The 26,627-nt window shown below is 41.9% G+C and overlaps 2 protein-coding genes across 18 annotated transcripts in view; both read left to right on the top strand.

Moving 5' to 3' along the window:
- Positions 1-18,967, top strand: part of tjp1a (tight junction protein 1a) — a 164,441-nt gene extending 145,474 nt beyond the window's left edge. For 8 of the 16 annotated variants that reach the window (XM_074616232.1, XM_074616215.1, XM_074616195.1 and 5 more), the window contains 14 exons: positions 1,838-1,920; positions 2,978-3,188; positions 4,265-4,365; positions 4,510-4,860; positions 5,757-6,008; positions 7,255-8,076; positions 8,777-8,859; positions 9,079-9,327; positions 9,510-9,616; positions 9,848-10,092; positions 10,914-11,068; positions 11,156-11,376; positions 12,186-12,329; positions 17,212-18,967. In XM_074616232.1, coding sequence (XP_074472333.1) covers positions 1,838-1,920; positions 2,978-3,188; positions 4,265-4,365; positions 4,510-4,860; positions 5,757-6,008; positions 7,255-8,076; positions 8,777-8,859; positions 9,079-9,327; positions 9,510-9,616; positions 9,848-10,092; positions 10,914-11,068; positions 11,156-11,376; positions 12,186-12,329; positions 17,212-17,306 — 3,119 coding nt within the window. In that variant the 3' untranslated portion in view covers positions 17,307-18,967. The remainder of the gene's footprint in view (positions 1-1,837; positions 1,921-2,977; positions 3,189-4,264; positions 4,366-4,509; positions 4,861-5,756; positions 6,009-7,254; positions 8,077-8,776; positions 8,860-9,078; positions 9,328-9,509; positions 9,617-9,847; positions 10,093-10,913; positions 11,069-11,155; positions 11,377-12,185; positions 12,330-17,211) is intronic. The other 8 variants (XM_074616295.1, XM_074616305.1, XM_074616224.1 and 5 more) reach the window with 4 other exon arrangements.
- A 2,023-nt stretch (positions 18,968-20,990) lies between these two features.
- fam189a1 (family with sequence similarity 189 member A1) overlaps positions 20,991-26,627 on the top strand; it is a 137,735-nt gene continuing 132,098 nt past the window's right edge. The window contains exon 1 of one of the 2 annotated variants that reach the window (XM_074616151.1): positions 20,991-22,363. In XM_074616151.1, coding sequence (XP_074472252.1) covers positions 22,109-22,363 — 255 coding nt within the window. In that variant the 5' untranslated portion in view covers positions 20,991-22,108. The remainder of the gene's footprint in view (positions 22,364-26,627) is intronic. The other variant, XM_074616160.1, reaches the window with a different exon arrangement.

The following is a 26,627-nucleotide window of genomic DNA, read 5'->3' as shown; positions in this document are numbered from 1 at the left end:
ATGTACAGTTTTCTTGAATAGTCAAAGTATAGTTAAATTCAGTGGTATTCCCCTCTTAATGGCATCATGTAGAAAGACAACAACAAGGCAGCATGTGGAGCTGTGCAGTTAATATGCCATGAAAACTGATGAAAATGTGTGAAGTTTCAACTAAATCATAAGGAAATGATCAAGTAATGCAGAATGGACTGGAAATAATGAGTTTATTTGGGGTTCGGAAACTTGGCACCCATTTTTTTATGCTTTTTGTACTAATTTATCACCCATTATTTGCCCATAAAATACCACATGCTACAAATGCAGCAAATCAACATGGCATTAAAGTTGAAGTAGGCGAGATTGGAGCAAATATGATTTAAAAAAAAAAAGAAGTTATTTTTATAAAACGGTCGTGACAGTTGTACATGAAACAGGTAACCTGAAAAAAATCATGTGCCTCTTTGTTCTCCGGTGCTCCTAACGGCATTTGCAAGATTTCACAAACCGGAGAAAAACAAGCAGTAAGAGCTGATCTGAGGTTTGCTGTCTATGAGAGCCGGCTGTCAATCACTCGCGAACTCCGACCAAACGGTCAAACTATGCAGCGCTGATCAAATATGAATCAATATTATGTTACGTTAATGCCTTTTTCTCTCCTAAAATTTTTTTCAGAATCATCTTGTAGTGCACGGTTTAGCTGTAAAATGAGAAAGTTTGTGACGCGGCAGCCATTTAAAATCTGTTAAAGGAACGCCAAGATACACAGCACGTAGTATTTAAGAGATGAAATAGTCAACCATTGTTTCATACACTAATGAAAGCATAGTTATGAATATTATATTCCATTTCTGCTAATTGATCCCCCAAAATGTTACACACTGTTCCTTCAACGGCTACATTTAAACCACCACAGTGACGCTACTCTATAAAAACGTAAAGCATATTTTATATTATACAACTCTGACAGTGTTGTGTGAGTGTGAGTGTGTGTTACTCTCTAAATTTTCATAATGCAGCGATGGTATAAAGCCCTTAAGTGTCAATGAATGGACTTCCTTATATCAAAATTGGTCTTTCAAATTGTATTTATATTGACACTGACATGTCAATGAATCCCACTATTATTTTTTAACATCGCTGCATACGCTTAAATCTTAAATTATTGCATGGCTGTATTTATCTGCTCTCCCTGAGATGTTTAAGGGTAGATAAGAGCATTGTGTTTTCAGATCATAGATCCTATTAGAAATTAGAAATGTTAGAAATGTTAGAAATGAAGCCTCGTGCTGTGATGTGTTTGAGTCATTACTATACTACATCCTGGTGAGATGACTGCCCTCTGTTGAACCTTGTGTGTCTGGGCAGGAAACCATTGCTTATCTTTATGTGAATCATAAACCCTCTACGCATCCTTGCTTAAATCCCTGAGGCTTACAATGACACTGTATTTTCATTAATCCCAAAATGACCCTCATGCTCTTGTATGCACATATTTCACGTCAGTGTTTCTCACATAACACATTTCCTGCACCATAATTTACACTGTTACATGCAGTTGCACGCACACACACTCATTAAACACGGAATTTAATTTCTCTAAACCTACTCAAAATACCTAATGACTATTGCATGAATTGGCTGCTGTCCACATTTTTTGTCTTTACTATCTAGCTGTTTTCATAAACGTACACTTGTCTTCTCCCGTACGCAGATTACTATTCTGTATTTAACAGCTTTATTTATGGGAGTCGACAACTGCACACTACAAATACATCTAATGGTGGCACATTCTGGGTTTGTTGTTATTTGTCTCTCATGTTGATATGATGCAGTAACTGTGTCCATTTGTCTTCCATAGCGAGTGAACCCAGGGATGCAGGAACCGACCAGAAGAGCTCCGGTATCATTCGCCTGCACACGATCAAACAGATCATTGACCGGGTGAGAAGCTAGATATGCACACACATTTAGCTATACAATCAAAAAGGTAGAGATATAAACATCTTTTGACAGATTTGTTATGGTAATGAGAAGATGGCTGCGAGCCACAAAGATAAATACAGCTCACTGCTGCCCTCTGCTGTGCTGCACTCTTTAATGCTATTATGTGTTTGAACCTCAACAAAGTGGTGAATTATACTGTGGCAGGCTCATTTGAGAAACGAATCCAAGGCTAGTCAAGTTTATTTATATAGCACATTTCAGCAACAAGGCAATTCAAAATGCTTTACATAAGACATCAAAGGCATCGAGACAAAGTACAAAAGAAACACAAGATAAAAGTACATTTAAATACAATTTAAAGACGGTCATTAAAAATCCAAGAAAATAGAAAATGAAAATAAGCTAAATAGAATAAGACGGTGATTCAATAAAAAACAGCGGCAAACAGAAAAGCCTTCAGCCTTGACTTAAAAGAAGTGAGAGTTGCAGCTGACATGCAGTTCTCTGGGATTTTATTTCCAGATATACAGTATGGAGCATAAAAACTGAACACTGCTTCTCCATGCTTGTTACACCGCTTTGTTGAATACTCGATTCTGATTGGTCAATCACGGCATCCTGCGGTCTGTTATTTATTTATAGCAGATCGTTGCTATGGGCGCAGTTCTGTAGTCGGACTCTGGCGGACCGTTTTTGTGTCAAATTTTTGATTTCTTAAGTAAGTAGCCGTGTAATAAGCAGGATAATGTGCAGCTAGCGGGGATTCTTTCATTGTTGTGAAAGGAAAGGGAAGGAAAAACAAGATTTTGATCTTTAAATCCTTTAAGTTGTGGAGACCGTTTTTCTTCAAGCGTAATGTAGCTTCCATTTTTAAGGTGGTGTACATGTTAAGAGGAATAAACTTGATAAATCTCAACATTATGACTGTTTTATTAACAGTATTTATTAACTCAAGTGTGGCTTTTATGTACTTCATCCACCACTTGGAAATGCTCACTATGTGGAAATAAACACATTTATGTTCTTCTCTTTATTTGTTTTTTTGTGTATGAAGGACAAGCATGCAGTGCTGGACATCACCCCTAACGCAGTGGATCGTCTGAACTACGCTCAGTGGTATCCAATTGTGGTGTTCCTCAACCCAGACACAAAGCAGGGCGTGAAGACCATGAGGACCCGCCTCTGCCCTGAGTCTAGGAAGAGCGCCAGGAAACTGTTTGACCGAGCCCTCAAATTAAGGAAGAACAACCACCACCTCTTCACCAGTGAGTCCAGCGGGAAGGAGGGAGGGGTAGATGGGGGCTCCAAACAAAGGGAGGGGACTGATAGAGATTCTACAGGCAGCACAGACACATTTCAAAGGCAGTTGACAATTGAGTGCCGCAGTGTTGGAGGCCACACTTCACTTGTTGTGCCTGGCCCTGTTCTGTCAGACTCCTTACAAACGCTTGTTCAGCACTGACCGTCACACAAGAGCACCCACGGGGCCCTTTCTCAGCATGCACTGTTTCTGTCAACGGATGTGGCGTGACCGTGCTTTAGGAGCATCTGTTGGTGATAAGTCCTAAAGACTATTCTTCTCGGGTTATATTCAGCCTTTGCAGCACACACAGAAATTCTCCACATAATCCTCTGTCCAAGCAACTATTACCAAACAAGCTGCATCTGTGCCTCTGTGCCTTCATCCACTGGATTTCATTTAAAACATATTCTCAGAATCAGGCCTCCTAATCGTACTATAATTACTGTATATAAAACTGGGAAACAGATAAAGTTGGAATATTTTGATATTAAGAATCTGGCACATGGGAATCACAAGGTAGCCACGTCCTAAAGCATCCCCTGCTTTATGGTCTAATTGACTCTAAATGGGACCATAATTTACAAAATGAACATCATGCTGTATTGAAGAAGACTTGAAACTAGCGATTGAGACCTTAAACTCATGTTTACAATGTTTACTGAGGTAATAAATCAAGTGAGAGGTAGGGTCATTTTCTCAAAGACTTCTATACAATCAGACTTATTTTAGCAACCAGAGGAGTCGCCCCCTGCTGACTATTAGAAAGAATGAAGGTTTCTTCAGCATTGGCTTCACTTCTCAGACCCGGAAGTCTGGAAAGAGCAACTTCAAATTTATTCTGGAGTCCTTAACAGACGTGATACCAATCATGTTAAAGTGGCCGAACATTTATGGGTTAGAGTGCGTATCTAAAAGGAACTTTTAATTAGGACACTGTGGTTGTACTTTATTGCTAATTGGAAAAGAAATGCTGGAACTCATTTGATTGGAGAGATGTGTTCTTTCTTCTCTTCTGCCCCGTCCTCTCTGTGTATTCAGCAACCATTAACTTGAACAACATGAATGATGGTTGGTTTGGAGCGCTGAAAGACACAATCCAGCAGCAGCAGAACCAGCTGGTGTGGGTTTCAGAGGGCAAGGTAAGACACACACACACACACACACACACACACACACACACACACACACACACACACACACACACACACACAGAAACAAACAACCGTGTAGACTGGAAATCATCTTTTCTCACTCCCTCGCTCACCTTACCTTTTGTTTCCCAGGCTGACGGGGCAGCTGAGGATGACCTTGACATCCACGACGACCGCCTGTCCTATCTGTCGGCACCAGGCAGTGAGTATTCCATGTACAGCACCGACAGCCGCCACACCTCCGACTACGAGGACACGGACACAGAGGGCGGAGCCTACACCGACCAGGAGCTGGACGAAACGCTGAACGACGACGTGGGTCCACCCGCGGAGCCTGCCATCACCCGCTCCTCTGAGCCTGTTCGTGACGACCCGCCTGTCATCCAGGAGCCCCCTGGCTACGCCGTCTACCCGCACACGGTGCAGCCGGACCCCCTGAACCGCATCGACCCGGCTGGATTCAAGGCACCAGTGCCGCAGCAGGTAGCGTTTCTGAGAGCTGCACGTCTTCCCTGTTGTCTGGAGGACGTGGTTTGCGTTAGAAGGGTTTTCTGGAGGCGCTATTGAAGGCACTTTTTTATTTTTACAGTTATTCTGTCTATCTACTGTTACCAAACAATATCAGTGGGAAAACTTCTGTGGTCAGGTATTTATCGCAATATATAAATATTATATATAAAATATATATCTATATTTATGATCTTATTTATTTGATCTATTTGCCTATATGTGTTTGTTGGTTGATGTTTGTGAGCGTGTTTTTTATTTTTTGAAAAGGAGAAGAACTTAATAAGTTTTACTGTTACTCTTATACTCTGTATTACCACAAGCTGTCTTACTGGTGTGACTGTTGCTAATGTCACTGGGAAAAGAAACTTATGTTTGTCTAAGTGTCTGTACCAGTTCTCACCTATGTGCACTTCCTACCTTTGTTTTACCTGTGATCGGGACTGTGGCGATAACGACCCAAGAAAGTATTATGTGCATGTTGGAAATGCCAGTGTTAATCTCAGTGTACCTGTGTAATGTATTTATCAACACCCGATTGGCCGCTGTGAACCCCAAATCTAAACGTTTGTCGTCTCATGATGTGTTAATGAGCATAAAAGGGGGAAAAAAAGAAACGACTGTATTGTAACCGTAGAATTAAAATCAAATTAGTATACTCTAACGATGAAAACTTGTCCTGCTGCTAATTCCTAACTCTCACATGACATTGGTTGATCTACAGCTACTGTTAAATGTGGAGGCGGGTGATTGGCTGTTTGCACAAGTGAGGAGCAGAGCGTTGTAGAGGGGCGGTGAAGGTAGTAGCACTTGTTAGAAACTGCACCATAGTGTCAGCGCGTGTTATTAAACATTTCTGAACCACTTCACAGAAAGCAGAGGCCGCTGCCGTCCCTAGCGTCCCCCAGCAGCCTGAGCCCCTGGCTGAGACAGTGCCCCCTGCTGTCGACGTTACTGTAAAAACTGTAGGGGGTCTGAGCCCTGACGAGGCTCCTGCAGCTCCTCACAGCCAGCCAAGCCCCATCCCAGAGGCTGGCTCACTTAGGAGGCCCACCCCTGAGCTAGCACCTCAGAGCGTCACACCAGAACCTCTTCAGTCTGGACTGGCCAGTTCAGAACCAAAGGTATCCATCTGACCGTCACTGGACACTCCGTCATCCGGCTCAGCTCGGCTCGTTCTGACCCGGCTGAACCTCCTGTGCTGCTGCTGTTGCTGCTGCCTGTCTACCTATCTACCTCCTGCTGCCACGCTTCTCTCTCTCTCCTTCCGCCCTGCATGTCTGCTGACCACAGTGCTGCCCAGAAGAGACAGAGATGTGTGTGTGTGTGTGTGCGTGTGTGCGTGTGGGCGTTATTGTGCGTGCAGGAGTGTGTGTGTGTGTGTGTGTGTGTGTGTGTGTGTGTGTGTGCACGTGCCCGAGTGCGAGCAGATGCTGGTAAACAACAGTGGACTTGGAGGTTATGGCTGCGCTGATGTGCCTACATGTGGAGGAGCAGCGGAAATCCTACAGCTCTCACTGTTGCTTATCCTCTTTGCATGGCTGCAACATGTTTGCCTCGTTCTCTGTTAACCACTAGACGTAGATTTCTCTGTGCTGTATTTATCAGTGCAGACTGAATGTAAAAGTAGCCATTCATTTTCTAACCATTTTATATAAAATTTTTGGTCCTGCGTTTGAATTTGTAGCCGAGTAACAAAAAACACCTAAACAAAAATGTTCTGCAGATTTGGATGGATAATTAATGGTTACTTCTCAATTATCAGGATTTTAAATATGTTTTTTGTACAATGGGTTTGTGCTTGTAATGTTAAATATTATTGTGAATGTTTAAGTTGCCTTTATGATTGCACCAAGACAGTGGGTGACATTTTCCCTTGTGAATGCAGCAGTGCACAAATTATGCGCAAAGAAACCCAAAATTATCAATATGCCTTCTATAAGTAGTTTACGTCACATTTCTATATAATATTTTCACATTCTGTCACTTAAGACAAGAAAAATGCACCCCATTGCTTTGTTGCATTTTTTTTTTTTAACTTTGTTATTCTTTGTTAATTTAAATTCAGTGTTTAGTTTGGAGTGGTACTTTGTGATGTTTTCAAGCTACAATGTGTGTTTGGCTGTGCTGCGATTTCTATTTAATCTAGTATATATTCTGACCAGTAACCCCCTCCCTCTCAGTTTCTCTATTTCAGGTCTTTCCCTTCTTGTTTCTTCTTCTGCAATTAATTTTACGGACTTGTTTTAATATTCTCCTTTTCGCATCCTTTAACTCGTTTTTGTACGTTTTCTCATTACATATTTTCCGTGTGTTAGTGGATCCTGTGCAGTCGCTAACCTCATTCTTTGTTGTGTATTTGTTCGGTAGATGTTTCAGAAGGATCCATACAGCGCAGACAACATGGGGAGAATCGGTCACAGCATGAAGCCTGTGTCTTACAACCCTCAGCCGGGATATCCCCCTGAGCAGCAGCCATACAGAGATTACGACCACCCACCCAGTCGGTATGACGTCAGCAGCAGCGGAGTCAGCAGCGGAGGTGGTTACCCAGAACCAAAGTACCGAAACTATGACTCTAACCCGCCCTACGAGAACAGTGTGCCTCACTACGACCAGCAACAGTGGAACCCCTACAACCAACCGCTCTCTACTGCCAACTCCTACGACCCCCGTATGCCATACAATGACGGCCCTGACTCCCAGTACACCCCTCCTCTCCGCTATGACGAGCCCCCTCCTCAGCAGGGATTCGACGGACGGCCTCGCTACGGTAAACCAACAGGCCCAGCTCCTGTTCGTTATGATGATCCTCCTGCTCCAGTGTCTGACCTGCACTACGACCAGGATCCTCACCTGAGCACGTACCCCTCAGCTGCCCACTCCCCAGACCCCCCTGCCCAGCGGCCTGCCTATAACCAGGGACCAACGCCGCAACAAAAGAGCTACAAACCTCAGCAGTATGACCCCGTTCCTGTGAACTCTGAAACCAGCCCCACACCACCTCCCAAAGCAGAGGCCCCCTCACCTTCCCCTGCGGAGGCTCCAAATCCTTTCCCCGCCAGAGTAGAGCAACCGGACGACCCCGCCTCGCGGCCTCAGTCAGTCCTGACAAGGGTCAAGATGTTTGAGAACAAACGCTCTGTGTCCGTGGATAGAGCCAAAGATGCAGGGGATTCATCTGGGAACAAGGTAAACTGTCTGGCTTTGCAGTTGTACTACGTAATGCAGCTTATGTAGTTACAGTCGTTACTAGTGTACTTAAAGGTGCTGTTGATAACTTTCAGCAAATAGATGTTGCATTCTCCCTCCTCCGTTCAATTACATTCACTTCACAACAGATGGTTGCCAGTTTGTTGCACAACCTGCATATTTTATGGTCGAGTTGGTTTATGTCAAGTGATGAATCTTTCGTGGCAGAGTAATGAAGGCATTTGCAACATGTAGCTGTACATTAGCTATACATTTAGGTTACTTTGTGTGGTGGTGTTTCAAGATTCATGCAACCTATGATAATCTGATGATATATATCTAGTTCAAGACACAGAGATACCACGTGATACCAACGTCGTTATACTATTGGTTCACAAGCCTTGTTAGGAAGGGGAACCAAACGTCAAATATCTTCCACAGATATAAACAAAACATTAATTATGGACCCGTCAAAATTTTTAAAATGATTAATTCAGGAAAAGACATTTATTCTGCACCTTTCTAAAATCTCTGTGGATGTTTTTTTTTTTTTTTTTTATTATTCCTCTGCATAGAAATGTTATCAATATGGTCTTTAACTTGTACATTTGCTTTTCAACTTCTTGAGAAATAAGCACATTGAAAGTTAACATTTATAATTTAGTATTTGTTTTTATTTTTATTGTTTTTGCCCTTACAGGTAGCCGATCTACCTTTGAAAGCAGGCGGAGTAATCCCTAAAGCAAATTCTCTGAGCAACCTGGATCAAGAGAAGACCTTTAGGTAAGTTGTTACTACGAGTTGCTGTTACTGTGTTCACACTCTGCGTAATATTGGAATGAAATTGTGTAATCAGTCTCTTTAAATTTCACGTCATTGACCAATTTGCTCAAGCACCTTCATTTTGGCCGTTTGTCATCATAATCTCTTCTTCTCCTGCTCTGCTCTCACCATCTCTGCCTTGTATTTGATCTGCTTGACTGCTCTATCACACCACTCCAGAGCCCCAGGGCCTCAGCAGCCTCCGCACCCTCAGCAGCCTCCGCAGCCTCAGCAGCCTCCGCAGCCTCAGCAGCCTCAGCAGCCTCCGCAGCCTCAGTCCAAGGTCCCTGATGACATTGTGCGCTCCAACCATTACGACCCTGATGAGGACGAGGACTACTACAGGAAACAGCTGTCTTACTTTGACAGGCTCCAGACTGGTCCCAACAAACCCCAGCCACAAGCACAAACCACTAACAACTACCCCAGGTGATACTCATCATCCACATTCCCAAACATATAATGTTCTTATGAAACATCTTTGTTTTTTTTCCTCTTAGTTGGAAGGAAATTTGCAAAAGACACATTAATCTAATCTATCTTTAACATCCTTTATGCTTGTTCATTTGTACTGTGAATGTTGAATTGATGGTTTTGGTCTTGTGATATAGGACGGAGTCTGTGGAGAAACCAAGTCCAGTGGAGAAAAAATATGAACCAGTTCCCCAGGTGACGCCTTCTCTGCCACCAGCCACACTGCCCAAACCCGCACCTGAAGGTAAACTGTTTTCTATCAAAGGAAATAGAAATACTAGTCAGGATTTCATCTTATACAAGACTGTAATCACGTGAAGATGCATCTACTGTATGACCTGTATCACACTGTACTGGCTACTGAGAGACACGGCCTGCTGTGTATACCAAAATGTATATAATTTCATACACATATACACAGTGACACATACTGTACTGTAAAGCTCTTTTGCTGACCTTCATGGCTTTTCCACAGCCAAGCCTTCCGGCCGAGACGACACTGTCCAGACCAACTTCCTGCCTCACAAGAGTTACCCTGAGAAGTCTCCAGTTAACGGCACCAGTGAACATCCTCCAAAAACAGCTCCACCAGCAACCAGCTACAACCGCTACACGCCCAAGCCCTACACCACGTCTGCCAAGCCTTTTGCGCGCATGTTCGACAGTCCTAAATTCAACCACAACCTTCTGCCCAATGACAAGCCTGACACTGCTCCAAAGGTAAGCACATGTTTGGCCAGCGGCCGTTTTAGTGCAGCACCCTGAAGAGGGTCAAATATGTAATGATGCAAGGTAGGCTAAACTGTTGAAGTCCATGTGGACTTAAATCAAAATCAAATAAATCAAAGACATAATTGATGATGCTATTAATTTAACTGTAGCCCTCAGATTTGGTACCAAGTCAAAGACATAAGCTATATTGCTGTATTTAATGAGCTGTTACTGTGAAAACTGAACATTTCTCAGTAAGAGGTTACAGTTAAAGGATTTTTTTTTTAATACTAGTGTAGAGTCCGTTCAGAGCGCTTGCCCTGCCCGGAACAGGCCAATTTCTTGGTCCCCAGTTCTGCTTGCAGCGTTGTCGAAAAGCGCAGTATGATGATGCCACCTATTTTTTGCACCAAATTTTTCATGGTCACTCAGACATCATATCTACACATGTCCACCAAATGTGGTCGCAATAGTAATATGTAATATAAGCCCTGTCCACAGCACTTTGAGGGCCAGCTATAGCAAAACTTTATGTAACATAAAAAATCCAAAAAGTAACTTTTTCCGGCTTGATCCAGAGATAACTGTACCCAAATTTGGTGAAATTGCTCAAAATTTGAAGGATAAGTAGCAAAAAATCTGATCTGGACACAATTCAATGGCGGAAAATCAATCTAGACGGAAATAGGCGTGACTCATATGGATAGATTTGTTTGCTTGGTTCTCACCGAGAAGCTACAGTATTTATTCTATTTTTTCTCTTTAGCTCAGCCTCACTGTTTCTGTCTTTACCTGTAGTTTAACGCTTTACCCTCTTGTGTTTGAAACAGGCCCGGAGCTCCAGCCCAGTGAAGCCTCAGATACCCCTTCAGCCCCTGAACACAGACCATGACAGCGGCCTGGACACTTTCACACGCACCATGGACCACCGCTCCAAAAACCAGCACAACAACATCAACGCCGTGCCCAAGGCCATCCCTGTGAGGTAACAAGCTCAGTCTGACTAGACATTACCTTGAAAGTGTTCTGTTGAATATGAGAGTGTGAAAGTAAAGACATCTGTCCCCTTCAGCCCCAGTGCCCTGGATGATGATGAGGATGAAGATGAAGGCCACACAGTGGTTGCAACAGCTCGAGGTATCTTCAACTCTAACGGCGGCGTCCTGAGCTCCATCGAGACAGGTGTCAGCATAATTATCCCTCAGGGTGCCATCCCTGAAGGCGTGGAGCAGGAGATCTACTTCAAGGTCTGCAGAGACAACAGCATCCTGCCGCCTCTCGACAAGGAGAAAGGTAACTTATCAAAGATGGAGGGATGAAGAGGCCGGGGGATTTTCTTGAGTCACATCTAAATTTTTCAATTGCTTATTGAAGCTGGTATTTTAAAGTTTAATTGCGCATGTCTTGCTTTCGGGGGATATGCTGGATCTAAAGTAGGATTCTGCTCCATGATATTCCAACACGTTCTCATCCCAACTCATCCCACGCTTTGTCAGACCCCTCGGCGTCATTTTTCGGTCGCAGTAAACACATGCTTAATGTTGTGAATTCAACAAAAATACTTGCTTAGGTTTAGGTTATAAAAAAACACTATAGTTAGGTTTAGAAAAAACATGTTTGGGCTTAAAATTACTACGTTTGTACAGTAAAAATGTGATTTGACTTTGTGAACACGAGACATGAACGAACAGCTGATTGTAACGTGAAAGTGAAACGGGACACGAACAGAGGTCTCCTGGATGAAAGCCTTGTGTTTGTTGGGCCTATCCACCTCCCCCTCCTACCCGCCCTGTGTGTCTCTCGTTCGCTCTTAAAACTACGTCACCACACTCACGGCACACTTTCTCTGAGCGTTTACTGTTGCCGCGGATGGGTTTACATTGTAGTTAATGGAAAGCCCGGCGCGTCTCATACCGGTGCTAAAGGGTGCCTTGTGCGCCGGTATCACACGCCGACGGCAGTGACAAAGCGTCGGGCTGGACGAGAACGGTCTGGATGTTCCCAGTGATACAAGGCCTACCAGCGCTGTCTGCGAAAAATTGCATTTAAGACCTGCTTGTGTTTGTTGACTTTTAATCAACCTGACTTGTTTGTGTTTACAGGAGAGACTCTGCTCAGCCCTCTGGTGATGTGTGGACCTCATGGCCTCAAGTTTTTGAAGCCTGTGGAGCTGCGCTTACCTCACTGTGCGTCTATGACCCCTGATGGTTGGTCTTTTGCTCTAAAATCCTCCGACTCCTCGTCGGGTATGCTGTGCTCTCTCTGTTCTTCTGGGGTCGTTTGGGCTGGCTGTGTGACAATTTGAGGGTTGTGGGTCACTGTTTAATTATTATTATCATTTGTAGTTTTTACCCCTAGTTTTGGTTCTCTTCATTAAATTAAATTCAATTAAAATTGAAAAAGATATTTTGGTCATGTCAGAGAATCAATCTAGGGGGAAAATCTGTTTTTTTTCATAATTTATTGCTTTGGTTGATTCATTTTCATCATTTATTCTAGTTAACTCACTCAATCTCATCACTGTATCACTGGTTTTCTTTATTTCAGATCAAAGTCATTGTTTTTACATGCTGAAATTGCAGTATTTCTCTCTTGCTTTTCACCTCTTGAGTCATTTTAACAAGTTTCTCTGATTTCATTTAACATGCATGCATCAGACGCTTGGCTGTATGATAGTTTCATTTCACCAGGTAGAGGTATAATGCATGCTGCTCTGCTTTTTTTCTCACATAGCCACCCAAATCCTGACCTGAAGAACAGCTTTTATAGATCTCTCCAGAAATTGGGACACTGTCATAACCAATAATGCCTGTTTTTATCCTGCAAAAACAAGACAAGTTACACAAAGGCATCCTGTTACCATGTCAAAATATAGCTCTCTAAATTTAGCTTCCGTCTTGCTAATTGTTCTTATTCAAGGTAGAATAAGAGTAGGTGACAAGAAAAAGATTTATGTTAATTCGTCTTTCAGACAGGCTTCATTTTGTTTACTAAAAGTAAAGTCTGGTTGTGAAATTGGATCTGGGAAAAACGGGGAAGTGAAGTAATGAAATAGATAAACCATCCACAGCTCTCAGGGGCTGCTGGAGATGATTCAGATAGTTTTAACTCCTCTGTCAGTAAATGGTGATTTTGCTGACGACACGTCTCAACCGAGACAGAAGTTCCAGTAAAACCACAAAACAGAAAACTGTTTGTGAAGTCCATATTTATATTTAGCACTGAAATTGATCAGCAACAGAAATGAGATAAAGGGAGAATATTGCACGAATCACATTAATGGAAATCAAAACTAACGCAGACTACTTTAAGTAGGTCACCATTTAGTCTCATGTAAGTGAGCAAACACACATCTGAGAAATAAAAACTGAAGAAAGTAACTAATTCTTCATTTCCCTTTCCTCAACGCCCTCTCACGTCTCACGTCTTCAAAAACAGTGGTAATTGTGGCAGCGGTCAGGATTAGCTGTTAATTAGCCTCATTTTAAGGATGAGACTTGGAGGGCTGAATGAGATGTGAGCTCACTGCGTTGTCCTGCTGAATTGTTGGGAGGATTATCGGGCTGCGTCGTAATCCTCTTATTGTAAAGCGAGGCCGCTCTCTGGCCTCCTCCTGTCCCTTCTCTGGTTCTCTTCTCACTTTGCTTCTCCTTTTTCCTCCTAAACAACTCTCTGCATCTCACTGCCTCTCTTCTATATATATGTGTATATATACTGTGTTGTTCTGTAGATGATTGTGTTCATTTACAGGCTGAAATCAGAACCACCGATACAGTTAAGCTCTGTAACTGAACTGTTCATGTACAACAGAATGAAATGAAATGGTAGACGATAACATCAAAATATGCAATATTTCATCTTCTAGACATTCTTTAGGGCTTGACCACCTGATATTTATCATTTAAAGGTACCCTGTGGTAAGTTTTCGATTCACTACTGGAGCTGTCGACCAATGTTTTGATACGTGGGGTCCCTGTTTTGTTTGTATCTCGTGCTCTACTTGCACATACAAGCGAGTGGGTAACGCGATACACATTGCTGCAGACTGTTTCACAGTTTCACTGATCCTCTGGTGGTCGTAACGTCCAAAGAAACTTGTCTATGCACCAGCAAAAGGCAGAAAAGAACTGAGCTACCTGATGTATCGCAAACATTGACATAAACAACGCAGGTTTCATTGACACTGTCAGGTTTTGGATTTAAAAAATGGCTTTGACAATGTACCTCAAAGGTTCATCAGTGACCTTAGAGCTCAATTTTCAGGAGCTTTCAGACACTTCTTGTGGCCTTCACCATCAGATGGAGCAACCTCACTGAGCAAACTCTATCTGCCGATGATGAAGGCCACAAGATATAGCTGAAAGTTTTTGCATTGATGTGTTTGTTAGGCCTTGAGAATACACTAGAGCCGAGACGATTAGTTGATTAATCGATTGGTTGATAAACAGAAAATTAATCTGCAACCATTTTGACAATTGATAAATCATTTCTGTCAATTTTCACTGAATGTAAACATAAGTGTTTATTTAAAAAAAAAGTCCACAGGCTCTCCAATATCACACCAAAGCATGTAATATACCCACCTGTCCACCAGAGGATAGCGGGTCAGTGTCACGTGTGAATATTACACGCATGTATGAAAATGCAGTATCAGCAGGGAGCAACAAAAGCACTCACTTAGGTTTAGAAAAAACATCATGGTTTGGCTTAAAATAGGTCGTAAACTAGGTAAAATACGTACGGAAACAACGTAACAGAAAACACGCCACCAACGTCACGAAAAAAAGACGTCACTAACGTAACTTGCAGAACAAAACACCAGCAGTCTCCTGGTTGAAAGTCGTTAGTTTGTTTGACCCTTCCACCGCCCCATCCTCCTGTGATAATCAGTCTCCCTCGCTTTTTATTCTACGTCACTACCTCCGTGCTTAGCATATTTACATGGATGCATTTACTTTGCAGTCAGTACAGACTACATGACGAACAACTGACACGCTTAAAGCAACAACGGCGTTCTTATTTCACGTCTTTGCCTTGCGCCGTATCGTGTCATTCACACGCCTTTTTGTGTGACCTGGCTGCCAAAGGGTACCTTTTAACGTCATCATAATAATCATGTTCTGGATTCTTTTTAATATTGGGATTTTTCTTTTTTTAAATGTTGTTTAAGCAAAAGTTGCTCTACAAACTACCAGGTCAGATTTCTGTATCAGTCAGTTATTTCTGAAATATTCAAGAATGCCGCATGAATATCTGCTTTGACTTCCCGTTACCGCGCCGACAACCTGACATGTGACCTGCGGATTTTTCTTACTCGAGGATCTGAAGGAAAACTGACTCCTCTTCTTGTCAGGTGCCGGCTCACAGGCAGACATCAAAGGAAGGAGGGGAAAGCTACACACTCATAACGCAGACGCAATTTAGTATTTGAAGTTGTAAAGTTCAGCGTTTCGGGACCCTGCCTCCTTTAGGATGAAAGAATGACTGGCTCTTTGTTAGTGTTCAGGCTACATGCACTCTCTAACAAGACAGTACGTGTGGGAGAGTGCATGTTAAATGACTAAAGGGAAGAATTGGGTCGCAGTAGGTCGTTTTGGGCTCACCTTGAGCCAGCATCCAGTAAAAGGCCCCTCCAGCAACCAGCCCGAATGTTTGTAGAAGAGGTTCTTTTTCAATTTTAGTTGTTTTACAGTTTATCCAAAAAGGAAACAAAGCTGAGGTAGTTGGTTTAACAGTTCTCAGCATATAACAGGTGAAGGCTCCCTCTCAGTCCGACTTCATCAAGTCATCCAGTAACGCTGCACTTAATACAACCAGACCTCTGAGTTGGACTGCGTTTATCTTTTATTTCGCTGGGGATCAAACCGTCAACCCTGTGATCAACAACCAGCCAGCCGAAAAGGAAAGAAGGAAATCCGTTATGAGCGCCCAATAATATGAGCCCACTATTCAACACACCGCCAAGAAGGCAGATTGACACCTCCTTTAGATCTTGAAATAAAGTAGCCGAGTTTTGTGTGTGGCTTTCCCCCTCTGCCCTTTCATATTGCATACCTTCCTGAACAGAAGATGGTCCTCTGGTCACATTTGTCTCTTCCATATCAGCCAGATTTTAGCACAAGATTGACAGTTTAAAGGGCGTTTTGAAATGGGGTTGTATGAGGTACTTATCCATAGTTAATGTATTACCTTCAGTAGATGACGGTCGGCACGCCACCAGTTTGGAGAAGCAGACAGGAGTTACCACACCAGAGCAAAGCAATGTACTGCTGTGGACGGGGCCGGCAGCAAAACACATTTTAGCCACCTAAAAAAAGGCTCACCTAAAGCGAACGTTATATTTAGAATATTTTCACCACTTTATTTTGCCGTGAGATAGCTATACAGTCTATGCTCCGACGGGCAACTGAAGCGGTTATCTATACTCTCGTCAAAGCCACCAGACTCCATTGAAAAAAAAAAAAAATGTTACCTCACACAACATGGGAGTTGCTGGTCTACCGCTGCCTCGATCGGTTAGTTTGTTTGTGTTATTGTGAGACTTTGTTTAGTTTGGATTCACCAAAGTCACACAATGGCACAAACTAACTGATCTAGGCAGCGGTAGACCAGCAACCCCTGTGTCCTGTGACGTAAGATTACATGTTTTTCAATTGAGTCTGGTGGAGCATAGATACAACCGGCCTGTCTCCCGGCAAGGTGAACTGGTGAAAATATGAAGATTGACAGTGGATGTCAATGAGGAGGCTGTATTTATAGTTAGCGTGTTCTGTAGCGATGGAGCTCTGCCGAGCTGGCTCTGCTTCCTCTGATTGATTACTGGAACTTTCCTCTTGGCACAGACCTATATGTTTATAATTGCAATTACACTCAGACCCCACAGCGACTGCAGCTGGGGACATTCAATAAAAATAATAAATTGCTTTTATAGGCCACAAAACCATGTGATGTTACTTACTTACAGACAATAGATACAATCAAGCTCTGCAGTCAGTGCTGTTGTAAAATGAGGATTTGTTGTGTAATAGATTTTGTGGTTTGAAGAGGAGTTTTTTTGCAGTAACAGCTTGGATTTCACATAAAAAGCAGCTGTTATCACTCACTATCTCGCCATCTGTCTGTCTGCAGGTGACCCAAAAAGCTGGCAGAACAAGTCTCTCCCCGGAGACCCCAACTACCTGGTGGGAGCCAACTGTGTCTCTGTGCTCATTGACCACTTTTAGGACAGAGCGGCAGGTGTGATGTTACTGAATGTGGAACCGTTTGGGGGATAAAAATGAAGAAGATGGACACACATATACACTGACAGATGCACTCCAAAAAACACACACACACACCACATAATGGAGTATGAAGAAGATCCAGTCAGTGCTGTTTACTGCACCCGTGGATGAAGGACACTGATGATCGTTACAAGCTGTTCTTTAAAGCCCAATTTGAAGTTTTGATGTGAAATGAAACCATGGATGCATGCCCCCCCTGAGGATTGACACTATATATAAGGCTAATGTTTAATGTAATTTTGACATGAATATAGATGGATGGATGGCTTTTGAGGCAGCGTACATGCTTCAAAATGTCTTGTGTTGGTAATATTTATGCTATATATGCATACAGTATATATAGTAGTATAGAGAAGATTTACTAAAATTTTACTCATGAATTCAATTACCAGTCAACCTCTGGTTATTTTTCAGTTGAGGTGACTGAAAACAAACATGTATCTCCACGTTTTTTTTTCCACATTGAAGGACATTTAATGAAGGTTTTGAGAGGTTAAACCAGAGATGGTGACGAGTATCTGTCGAAGGCAAAACATGAAGCTGAATATGAAACCGAGCAGCACACTATTTAGAGACGTTCTTTCCTCTATTCTTCCTTTTCCTACAGTGATATCTTGTAGCTTAACTTCTTCCGGCGTCTCTCCTTCCAGCCTGAGGGAGATCTATGCATGTTCTTTACTCAGGTCCAGTAGCATCCTCAGTTCCTTCCTCACATCTTTATCGCTCTCTCTCTCTCTCGCTCGCTCCTCTTCCTCCTCCTCTCTCTTTCTCTTCTCTCTGTGCACTCTTGCACTCACACACAAATAAGCAGTGATGCCTTATCTGCAGATTATTCACTTTTCATTAAGAAAAACAAAATAAGTTATGATAAATTATGGTATAATGTCATTTGTTTTGCCATTTCTCTGTGAACCCACTGTATAAATGAACTTGGGTTTAGCACACAATTACAGTTTATAAAGGATAACAAAGGTATGCTCTTCTTTTATCTGCTATGCATTACTTAAAAAAAAGAAGAAGAAAACAACAGAGAAGAAGTGGCTGTAAATAAAGCTAGCATATTGCCTTGTTTCTTTTGTTTGTAAATGAACTTTTTGTATGTCTTTCTTTTTTGTATAAAACTTAGAGAAAACATGTTTTAAAAAGTGGAAGAAAGTGAACGTGGTTATCTTTGTATTCTGGATATACCCTCGAGCCTTGGAACTTGTAACCTAACGATAATACATCACATCTTTTCTACCAATATATTCACACTATGTTATGGTCACAGTAATAAAAAGCTCTTTTTATGGCTCTTTAAGGATCAGGAAAGTGCTTGGGCTAAAATACATTTAAAACATGTTCTTTTAAAAAGGGTGTGCTCTCAAAGTGTCCCCCTCACTGATTTGTGATACTGGATGCTGTATCGTGTGCCCTCAAATGTATTTTTGTACTAATAGACGATATATGATGTATGGCACACCAGTACCATTTTATTTTTAGATAATAACACGGCTTTAATTGGATATTAGCTCTTCACGTGTGGCTGACTTTTTTCCTCTTCTGCAACACAATTTTAAGTATACCACTGTATTAATAAATAAAATCATTTTTAAAGTAAATAGAGTGTAAGGATGTTTTTATATATATATAACTCTTGTTTGGCTTTCTGTTACATAATATCTGTAGGACTGCAATGAACAATCATTTAATCTGACATTTTATTTGCTAGACTAAATTGAACGATCGTTTCATCAATGAAATATCAGAAAATGGTGAAAAATGCTAAACACAATTTGCCAGAGCTGCCTTCAAATTGCTTGTTTTGTCTGATCAACAGTCCAAAACTCAAAGATATTCAGTTTACTATCACACAAGATGAAGAAAAACTGAAAATTCTCATTTTGAGGAGCTGAGTCAGTGAATTTTGTGGCATTATTTGTTTGAAAATGACTCAATTATCAAAATTATTACACGTTGATTTGTCAGTTAACTAATCCATTAATTGGCTGTATTTTACCTACAGTATATTTATGAGCCTAGTGTTTGCTGTATATCATTTCATTAAAGGACATCACAGCACCATGGCTCAGGTTTCACAGCTAGATGGTGCAGTTGAGCTCTGAATGAGAGCTGCACAAGGTCAGAAAAGTCCTTCAGCTGTGATTTTAATGTATTTCAATATTTCTATTTTATTAGTTTTAGTTCTTACGGTCTGCATGTGGTAACAAGAGGAGCACCAATATGTTAGAGACAAGTAGTATTCCTTTCAAATGTGTGTTTTCATAAAATGCATTTAGAAAACTACTGTTGCTGCCTATGTGAGGAAGAAAATAATGGTTTTGATGAAACATTTGCACAATTAAAAGAGCCTTGCAGAATGTTGATGAGAAACAAGATGATTAGAAAGAGATGATTAAAAAGAAAGAAATCTGCTGCACATGTTTTTACTTTTTTCTCTTACGGTTTATTCCCTTTTTCTTGTCAAATACTGTATAATTTCACCTCTTCAAACCTCTAAACCTCTTTTACTTTAGTAAAAGTAGCAGTACCACAGTGTAAAAATACTCTGTTACAAGTAAAAATCCTGCATTCAAAATCTTTCTTAAATAAGTCAATATATTATTTGTCCCAGGTGGGCGATTTGTGCTGCAGTAAGCATAAATACACATTAAAAAAACATACAGCAGTTGACATACAGGAAGTACAGGCTTTAAGTGTCCACCGTAACCCCACAGGGGCAATAAACAACATCACCATTACCAATATAATATACATCACCAACAACAGAACATCTCTATCATTCTGCATTACCACGCAAGATATCACTACAAATATATATATATACTGTACCTCAATATTAAAAAGCATTACTGTCACTATCATTGTATCATCATCATTATCATCCCTAAATACGTAAGTATTAGTATAAAAAATAGTTAAATGTGAGCCTATTCATTAAGCTGAATGGCCCAGAATAATATATTACTGGGGAACGTCTCAGCTTTATGGCAATACCAACATTATCTTTGCATGAGATATGCTCTTCCGAAGTTTGACTGTCATCAAAAGTTATTTTTGAAAAAGGGCATTAAAGATAATAATTCATATTCAGTCATTTTGCACATGCATTAAAACACATTTAGTAAGACTCAAGTCAAAATAAACACAATATTTATTTTTTGGTCAACAGTGACACCCAACATTTTATAATGTAGCCTAAATATACCTTCACAAATACATGTGCATGTGCAGTAGATAACCCTAGAAGCCCATGTAGAAAAGAATAAAAAATGTATGGGAAAAAAAAGAAAAAGAAATGAACAAATATACTGTACATATGATATAATATATAATGTGTATGTATCTACATATAATAATAATAATTAAAAAAATAATAAAAAATGTATATTGTACATATTTGAAGGGTACCTGCAAGATTTTCATTGCCAAACAAATTTGAAACTTAAAGTAGCATACAATGTAAATACTCAAGCAAAGTACAAGTAACGATACTAGAGTAAATGTACTTAGTTACATTCCACCACTGGTATAGCCAAAAACCAGACGAACCTGTCAGGACATGTTCTAATGATCACTAATGATTTAATAACAGTCTGATTTCAAGGAGCTCTTTCTCTTTAGGTGCAATCCTCTCCAGGTGTGTCGCATTGACCACCTACATCCAGCCTCATGGTGAAGGACACCCAGTGTTCAATGACAATGCAGTCCTGATGGTGTCCTCCTGATGCTGCAGGCTGCTGCAGCTTATTACTCTCACTTTATTTCAGAAAAAACGACTTAAAACAGTCCTGAATCCTGATCACATGAAACTGTAAGAACACTCATAAGGATTCATTTTACGCAACACAAAACGTGCTCCTGAAAAAGGATGATCCACGTTCATCCTCCACCACTACACCATCATCATCATCACCAGCAGCAGCAGCGAGTAACAAACCAGCAGGCTCAGGTTTGTCTGATGCATCCTAGTAGATAGTAGAGAGAGCACCACCTCCTCCTCCTCCTCCTCCTCCTCCACTATCTCGTAGTAAAACACGCTCCGCCATGAAAACGCGCAGCAGAGTGGCACATCTCCAATACGCAGTGTGCGTCTCCTCCTGTCCTCCTCCTGCTGCTGCTGCTGCTGGCTGCGAGATCTGCTGTCGTCTGTGAAAACCACCTCACACACAGAGAGAGAGAGAGAGAAGAGAGAAGAGAGAAGAGAAGAGACGCTGCTCCATCACAACTGCGGATATTTAAAACCCTGCAACATTTCCTCTGTTTTAATCTTCAAGGAGTGCACCTTTTTTTTAACCAAATCTGTCGCTTTTTCGAGTAGTTGGAGCAGCAAGAGACGAGCAAGGTGACAATGGTGCGACCAGCAGGATGATGATGCGGGTTTTGTTGTTTTTTGCGCTTTGACTTTTTTTTGCGTAATGGGGCTCTTTGTTGGATCAGTCACCGAGAACTCCTGCAGAGGTTTATTTTGCATATTTGCACACTTTCTGTTATGGTAACCATCTGGTGGCTCGTCCAGTCCTCACCTCTCTCCTCCCATCATCCTTTTCTGCAGCAACGCGTCTCTAATTGGAGCGAGGAGCATCTTAATTGATGGAGATCACCAACACCGGACACTAAACCTCTCCAGTTACACCGTTCACCAGCAGGCGGACACACACAACCCTCTCTGACGTCCGTGGATGTTATTGTTCTTTATTGTTCCACTGCTGTGTTTTTGTCGTTTTACACCTTGAGTGACAATGCCGGTGAACGCGCTGCACCGCGGCGGTGGCGGAGGCCTTGGCGGAGGTGGCCCGGGGTCCCTGAGCCCCGCGTCGCTGTCCCGCAGCCTGTCCCGGCTCAGGGAGTACCGGACCCGGACCAGGATCATGCTGGCGCTGGGAGTCTCTCAGATGGTCCTGGGGAGCCTCATCTTGGCCGTCAGCTTCGCAGCTCTGGCTCTCACCACATCACCCAGAGTCCGGCACTCATGTCCCTTCTGGGCAGGTTTCTCTGTGAGTACAACATTATCACATTATGATATTTGACCATGTTGAGTCACCAGAACGAGGGTTAGATGGCTGAAAGTACAAGTTCTCTATAGTGCAGTGCCTGATTATTTCTACAATAATGGTTTGAAAATCCATTCGAAATTTATGAAATTCCCCATTGACGAGGTATTATCCTTATGCAGAACATATTTTCATGTTAAGATTACTGCATTAACCATTTTTGACCTTAATGAAAAGATATGTCTATTCTGACTAGATAAACTGGAGGTATTAGCTGTTTCTTTATGGGTTGAGAAAAGTTTCCTACCTAAGATAAATAAACTATTTAAGATTTGCATGATGCAAGTTTTCATCTGCTAAAGAAGAAGAAAGGTGGTGTGATCCTAAAAGCATGACACTACTGAGGCACTAGCAGGATGGGAATATTATTTAGTCCTATTAATGAGCATCCATGTGATATCAATATAGGTTATTTGAAATGTTGATATGGTTATTATGGCTATTTAACCCTCTGAGATCCAAATTAGACCCAGTTTTTGTCTTTTTTTAGGGGGGTACAGGGGGGCTTTAGGGGGAGATAGCAGGTCAACAGGAGATGTCACATAGAAGTGGTGTACATCATCTGAAAGCTGTGAACCTGGAGATTAATGTGAGATGCTGCTCAGCACTGTGTGTCAAATTGGTCATAAATCAGAAATAAACATGAATTGATTATTTTAAATAAATTGTGAAAGTGTATAGGAGCTTAGAACATTATAATATACTGTAAGTATATGATGGTCATTCATGCTCTATTATATCTCAAAAGTTGTTGCAGCAATTTTGAGGTTGATACCATTTGTTACACAGAAATAAAATAAAAAAATGATCAATAATCCCTCCAAAATATCACATTAAGACTCTAAGACCTTGAGGAACACCATAGAAAAAGCCATGCTGTGATTTGGTATAAACAACTTTTGACATTTGGAGATTTCGGCAAGAATTGCATTTTTCGGCGATTGGATGGCGAGCACTTCTGTTCTGGAAACTGCTCAGAAACCCTGTTATTGTCAATAGCTATGAAAGTCATCCATCCCCTGAATGCCCTAGGTCTCTAGTTTGTGGTTGTAAAGTTTCATGAGGCTGTGATTATCCTAGAGGTCACCACAGGTCATTTTATACAGTGAGGTGACGTTTAAAAAAATAATCTCATTACAATGAAATGGCTACTATGGGGACTAACATCATCACACATGAATACAGTTGGGCTCATTGGATCCACAAGAATCTCAGCTTTACAGTGAAACCCAGTTTATGTATTCCAAGACTGTTTATGCAGAAATATTCAGATACACCATTTTAGAATAGGCAAAAATAACACATATATACTGCATTCAAAAAACTGCATGTGATTATCATAAAGTGGGCATGTCTGTAAAGGGGAGACTCGTGGGTACCCAGAGAACCCATTTTCATTCACATATCTTGAGGTCAGAGGTCAAGGGATCCCTTTGAAAATAGTCATGTCAATTTTTCCTCACCAAAATTTAGCTTAACTTTGGAGCGTTATTTATCCTCCTTCCCGACAAGATAGCTTGGTTGGTCTATTGGTACCAATAGATTTGATTCCTTAGGCCTTCTAGTTTCATGTGATATCTGCACCTTCACTCTAGCTCTAAAACTGAACCTGCTACAGCCTCTGAAGGACAGCAAAGTCGGTCAGGATCATCCGTGATCCCGCGGGTCTCAGAGGATTAAGGAATATTAAAACTTGATTCAGTGACTTTTGGATTTCAAAGAGGTCCAGTTCTTTATTCTCAGGTAGAGAGCTGAACTAATTGGTGTGCCGCTGCCATAAAAAGGAAGAAATTAGGTTTTTGAATGAATTTTGGAGCCAATCTTACTGTAGGCAATTAGTTATGAGGATGTAAAGCCTCTGTGGTAATCAGTGATACCACACACACACATACACACACAGATACAGTCAAGGCAGAGGATATTTTAAATACTATACATATATGTTGTGTTTTTGTCTTCTTCGTGTGAAATTTTTCATGATGGTGTCCGTAAATATTTATGAATGCTCTGCACACATCCCTGATTTCCTGCCAGAGACCCGGAGCAGGGCGGCTCCATTAATTATAGAGGCAGCGGGGCAGAGTGCAGGGGTGAGGGGAGGTCTGTGGCACGACAGCCATCTGTCTGTCTCTGTGTGTGTGTAGCAGTGATGGAAATATAAACTGTCAATGGATAAGATGTTCTTGTGTGATATGAGTGAGAGAGGACATGTGTTAGTGCCTGTATGTGTGGGAGTCTATAGTTACAGGGGAATAGTCAACCAGGGGTCAGAGGTCAAAGGTCAATGGTCATTCTTTATCAGTGCCTCGGGCTGATTTGAGGTCTGTCAGCCTGTTGTTCTGCATCTTATACCTCCTGTTATCTGTGTGCACCAGAGGCATCTTTGTGTCCTGACTGTGCATCTTTTGTTAGTTATGTTAATTATTGTATTGTGCACATTGACAATTTACAGCTACATCTGCCAGACAACATTACTACTTACATATAATGTTAATTTGCAAACAAAGAACAAAAACTTGCCACAAAAAAGGTTCTCTTCCTAAACACAACACAACATAGCGCTTTTACATTTTCATATAATGAGCAAATAAAACATGAAATGAACTTCATCTTCAATCTCATTTAAATCACATAACAAACAAAGCATTTTGTCTTCAGAGAGACGATTAACCTAACTGTTTCTAGCTAATGCTGATTCAGATCCATTCTTTATTATCCTCTATAGAGGAAATTTGCAGTCAAACACTCAAACAAGTTAGAAACAGGGTATAAACAAACTAGAACATCACAACAACACAAGTGTGTTACAGTGTGCCCAGGCTGTTTAAGGCACTAATGGCTGAGGGCACAAAACTCCTCCCAAAGCTATTCTCTTCTTGTAGAGGAGTTGTCTGTATCTGTGACCAGAGGGGAGGAGGGTGAAGCATGGTTTGAAGGGGTGGCAGGGGTCGTGTGCTATGGTCAGTGCTCTGCTAGTGGCGGCAGGTTGAGAGTGGGGAGGACACTTATTTTAGAGGATATGTTGGTGATTTTCAGGAGCTTGTATCTGTTGGTGAGGGTGAGCATGGTGAAATAGCAGGTAGCGCAGTACAGGAGGATGGATTCAATGGTGATACGATACAGAAGGAGCAGGAGGTGGGGATTGACTGAGAGAGGCCTTATTTTGCGGAGTCTTTGTTGGCAGCGTTCATGGAGATTTCTGCTGTGGTGATCAAAGCTCAGTTTATTGTCCAGGATGATGCCGAGGTACCTGAAGTTGATTTTTTTGCAGGTGTCAAAGAGTTCCCTTCAGGGGGTTCCTGGTAGCTCACCTGGTAGAGGAGGCGCCCCATGTACCAAGGTTGAGTCCTTACCGCAGCGGCCCGGGGTTAGAATGCGACCTGCGTCATGTCATTCCCTCTCTTTCCCCCTTTCATAACTATCACTGTCTCTCTCTCCATTAAAGGCATAAAAAAGACCCAAAAATGAAAAACAAAACAAAAAACATGAGCTCTTTCATCTTGGTGACATTGAGAAGGAGGTGACTGTTTGTGCACTACTGGGTGAAGTGGGCAACCGATTGTTGTTCGGGGCGGCTGTGGCTCTGAGAGTAGAGCAGGTCGTCAACCAATCAGAAGGTTGGCGGTTCGATCCCCGGCTGCTCCAGTCAAACATCGATGTGTCCTTGAGCAAGACACTTAACCCCAAATTGCTCCCGAAGGCTTAGTCATCGGTGTGTGAATGTGTATTTAGATTAGATTCTGATGGGCAAAGTTGGCACCTTAGCAGCCTCTGCCATCAGTGTATGAATGGGTGTGTGAATGGGTGAATGCTGACATGTAGTGTAAAGAGCTTTGTGGTGGTCGGAAGACTAGAAAAGCGCTATATAAATACTAGTCCATTGACCATTGTTGGTAGTCTGTGGCTGAGTCTGTGAGGAGGGTGAGCATGGCTGTGTCATCGGAATATTTAAAGAAGGGCTAAGACCGTCATTGGTGTGTATAGAAAGGGGTTCAGCCTGGGGGGGCTCCAGTGTTGACGGTGATGATGGGGGATGTAACATGGAGATGGTGGAGTTTGCTGATTATTAGATGTCGTTGGAGGCTACAGTCTATGAAAGGACGTGCCAGCCAGGAATGGCCAGGGGAGATCAGGTGTTGGAGGAGAGTGTGAAGGAGGCTCGCCACCTCATCCTCTGTTCCACTTTTGATCCTTGAGCTGGTTAGAG

Source organism: Sebastes fasciatus, chromosome 2 (assembly GCF_043250625.1).
Source record: "Sebastes fasciatus isolate fSebFas1 chromosome 2, fSebFas1.pri, whole genome shotgun sequence".
Lineage (NCBI taxonomy): Eukaryota > Metazoa > Chordata > Actinopteri > Perciformes > Sebastidae > Sebastes > Sebastes fasciatus.
This window is presented reverse-complemented; position numbering and strand designations above follow the sequence as displayed.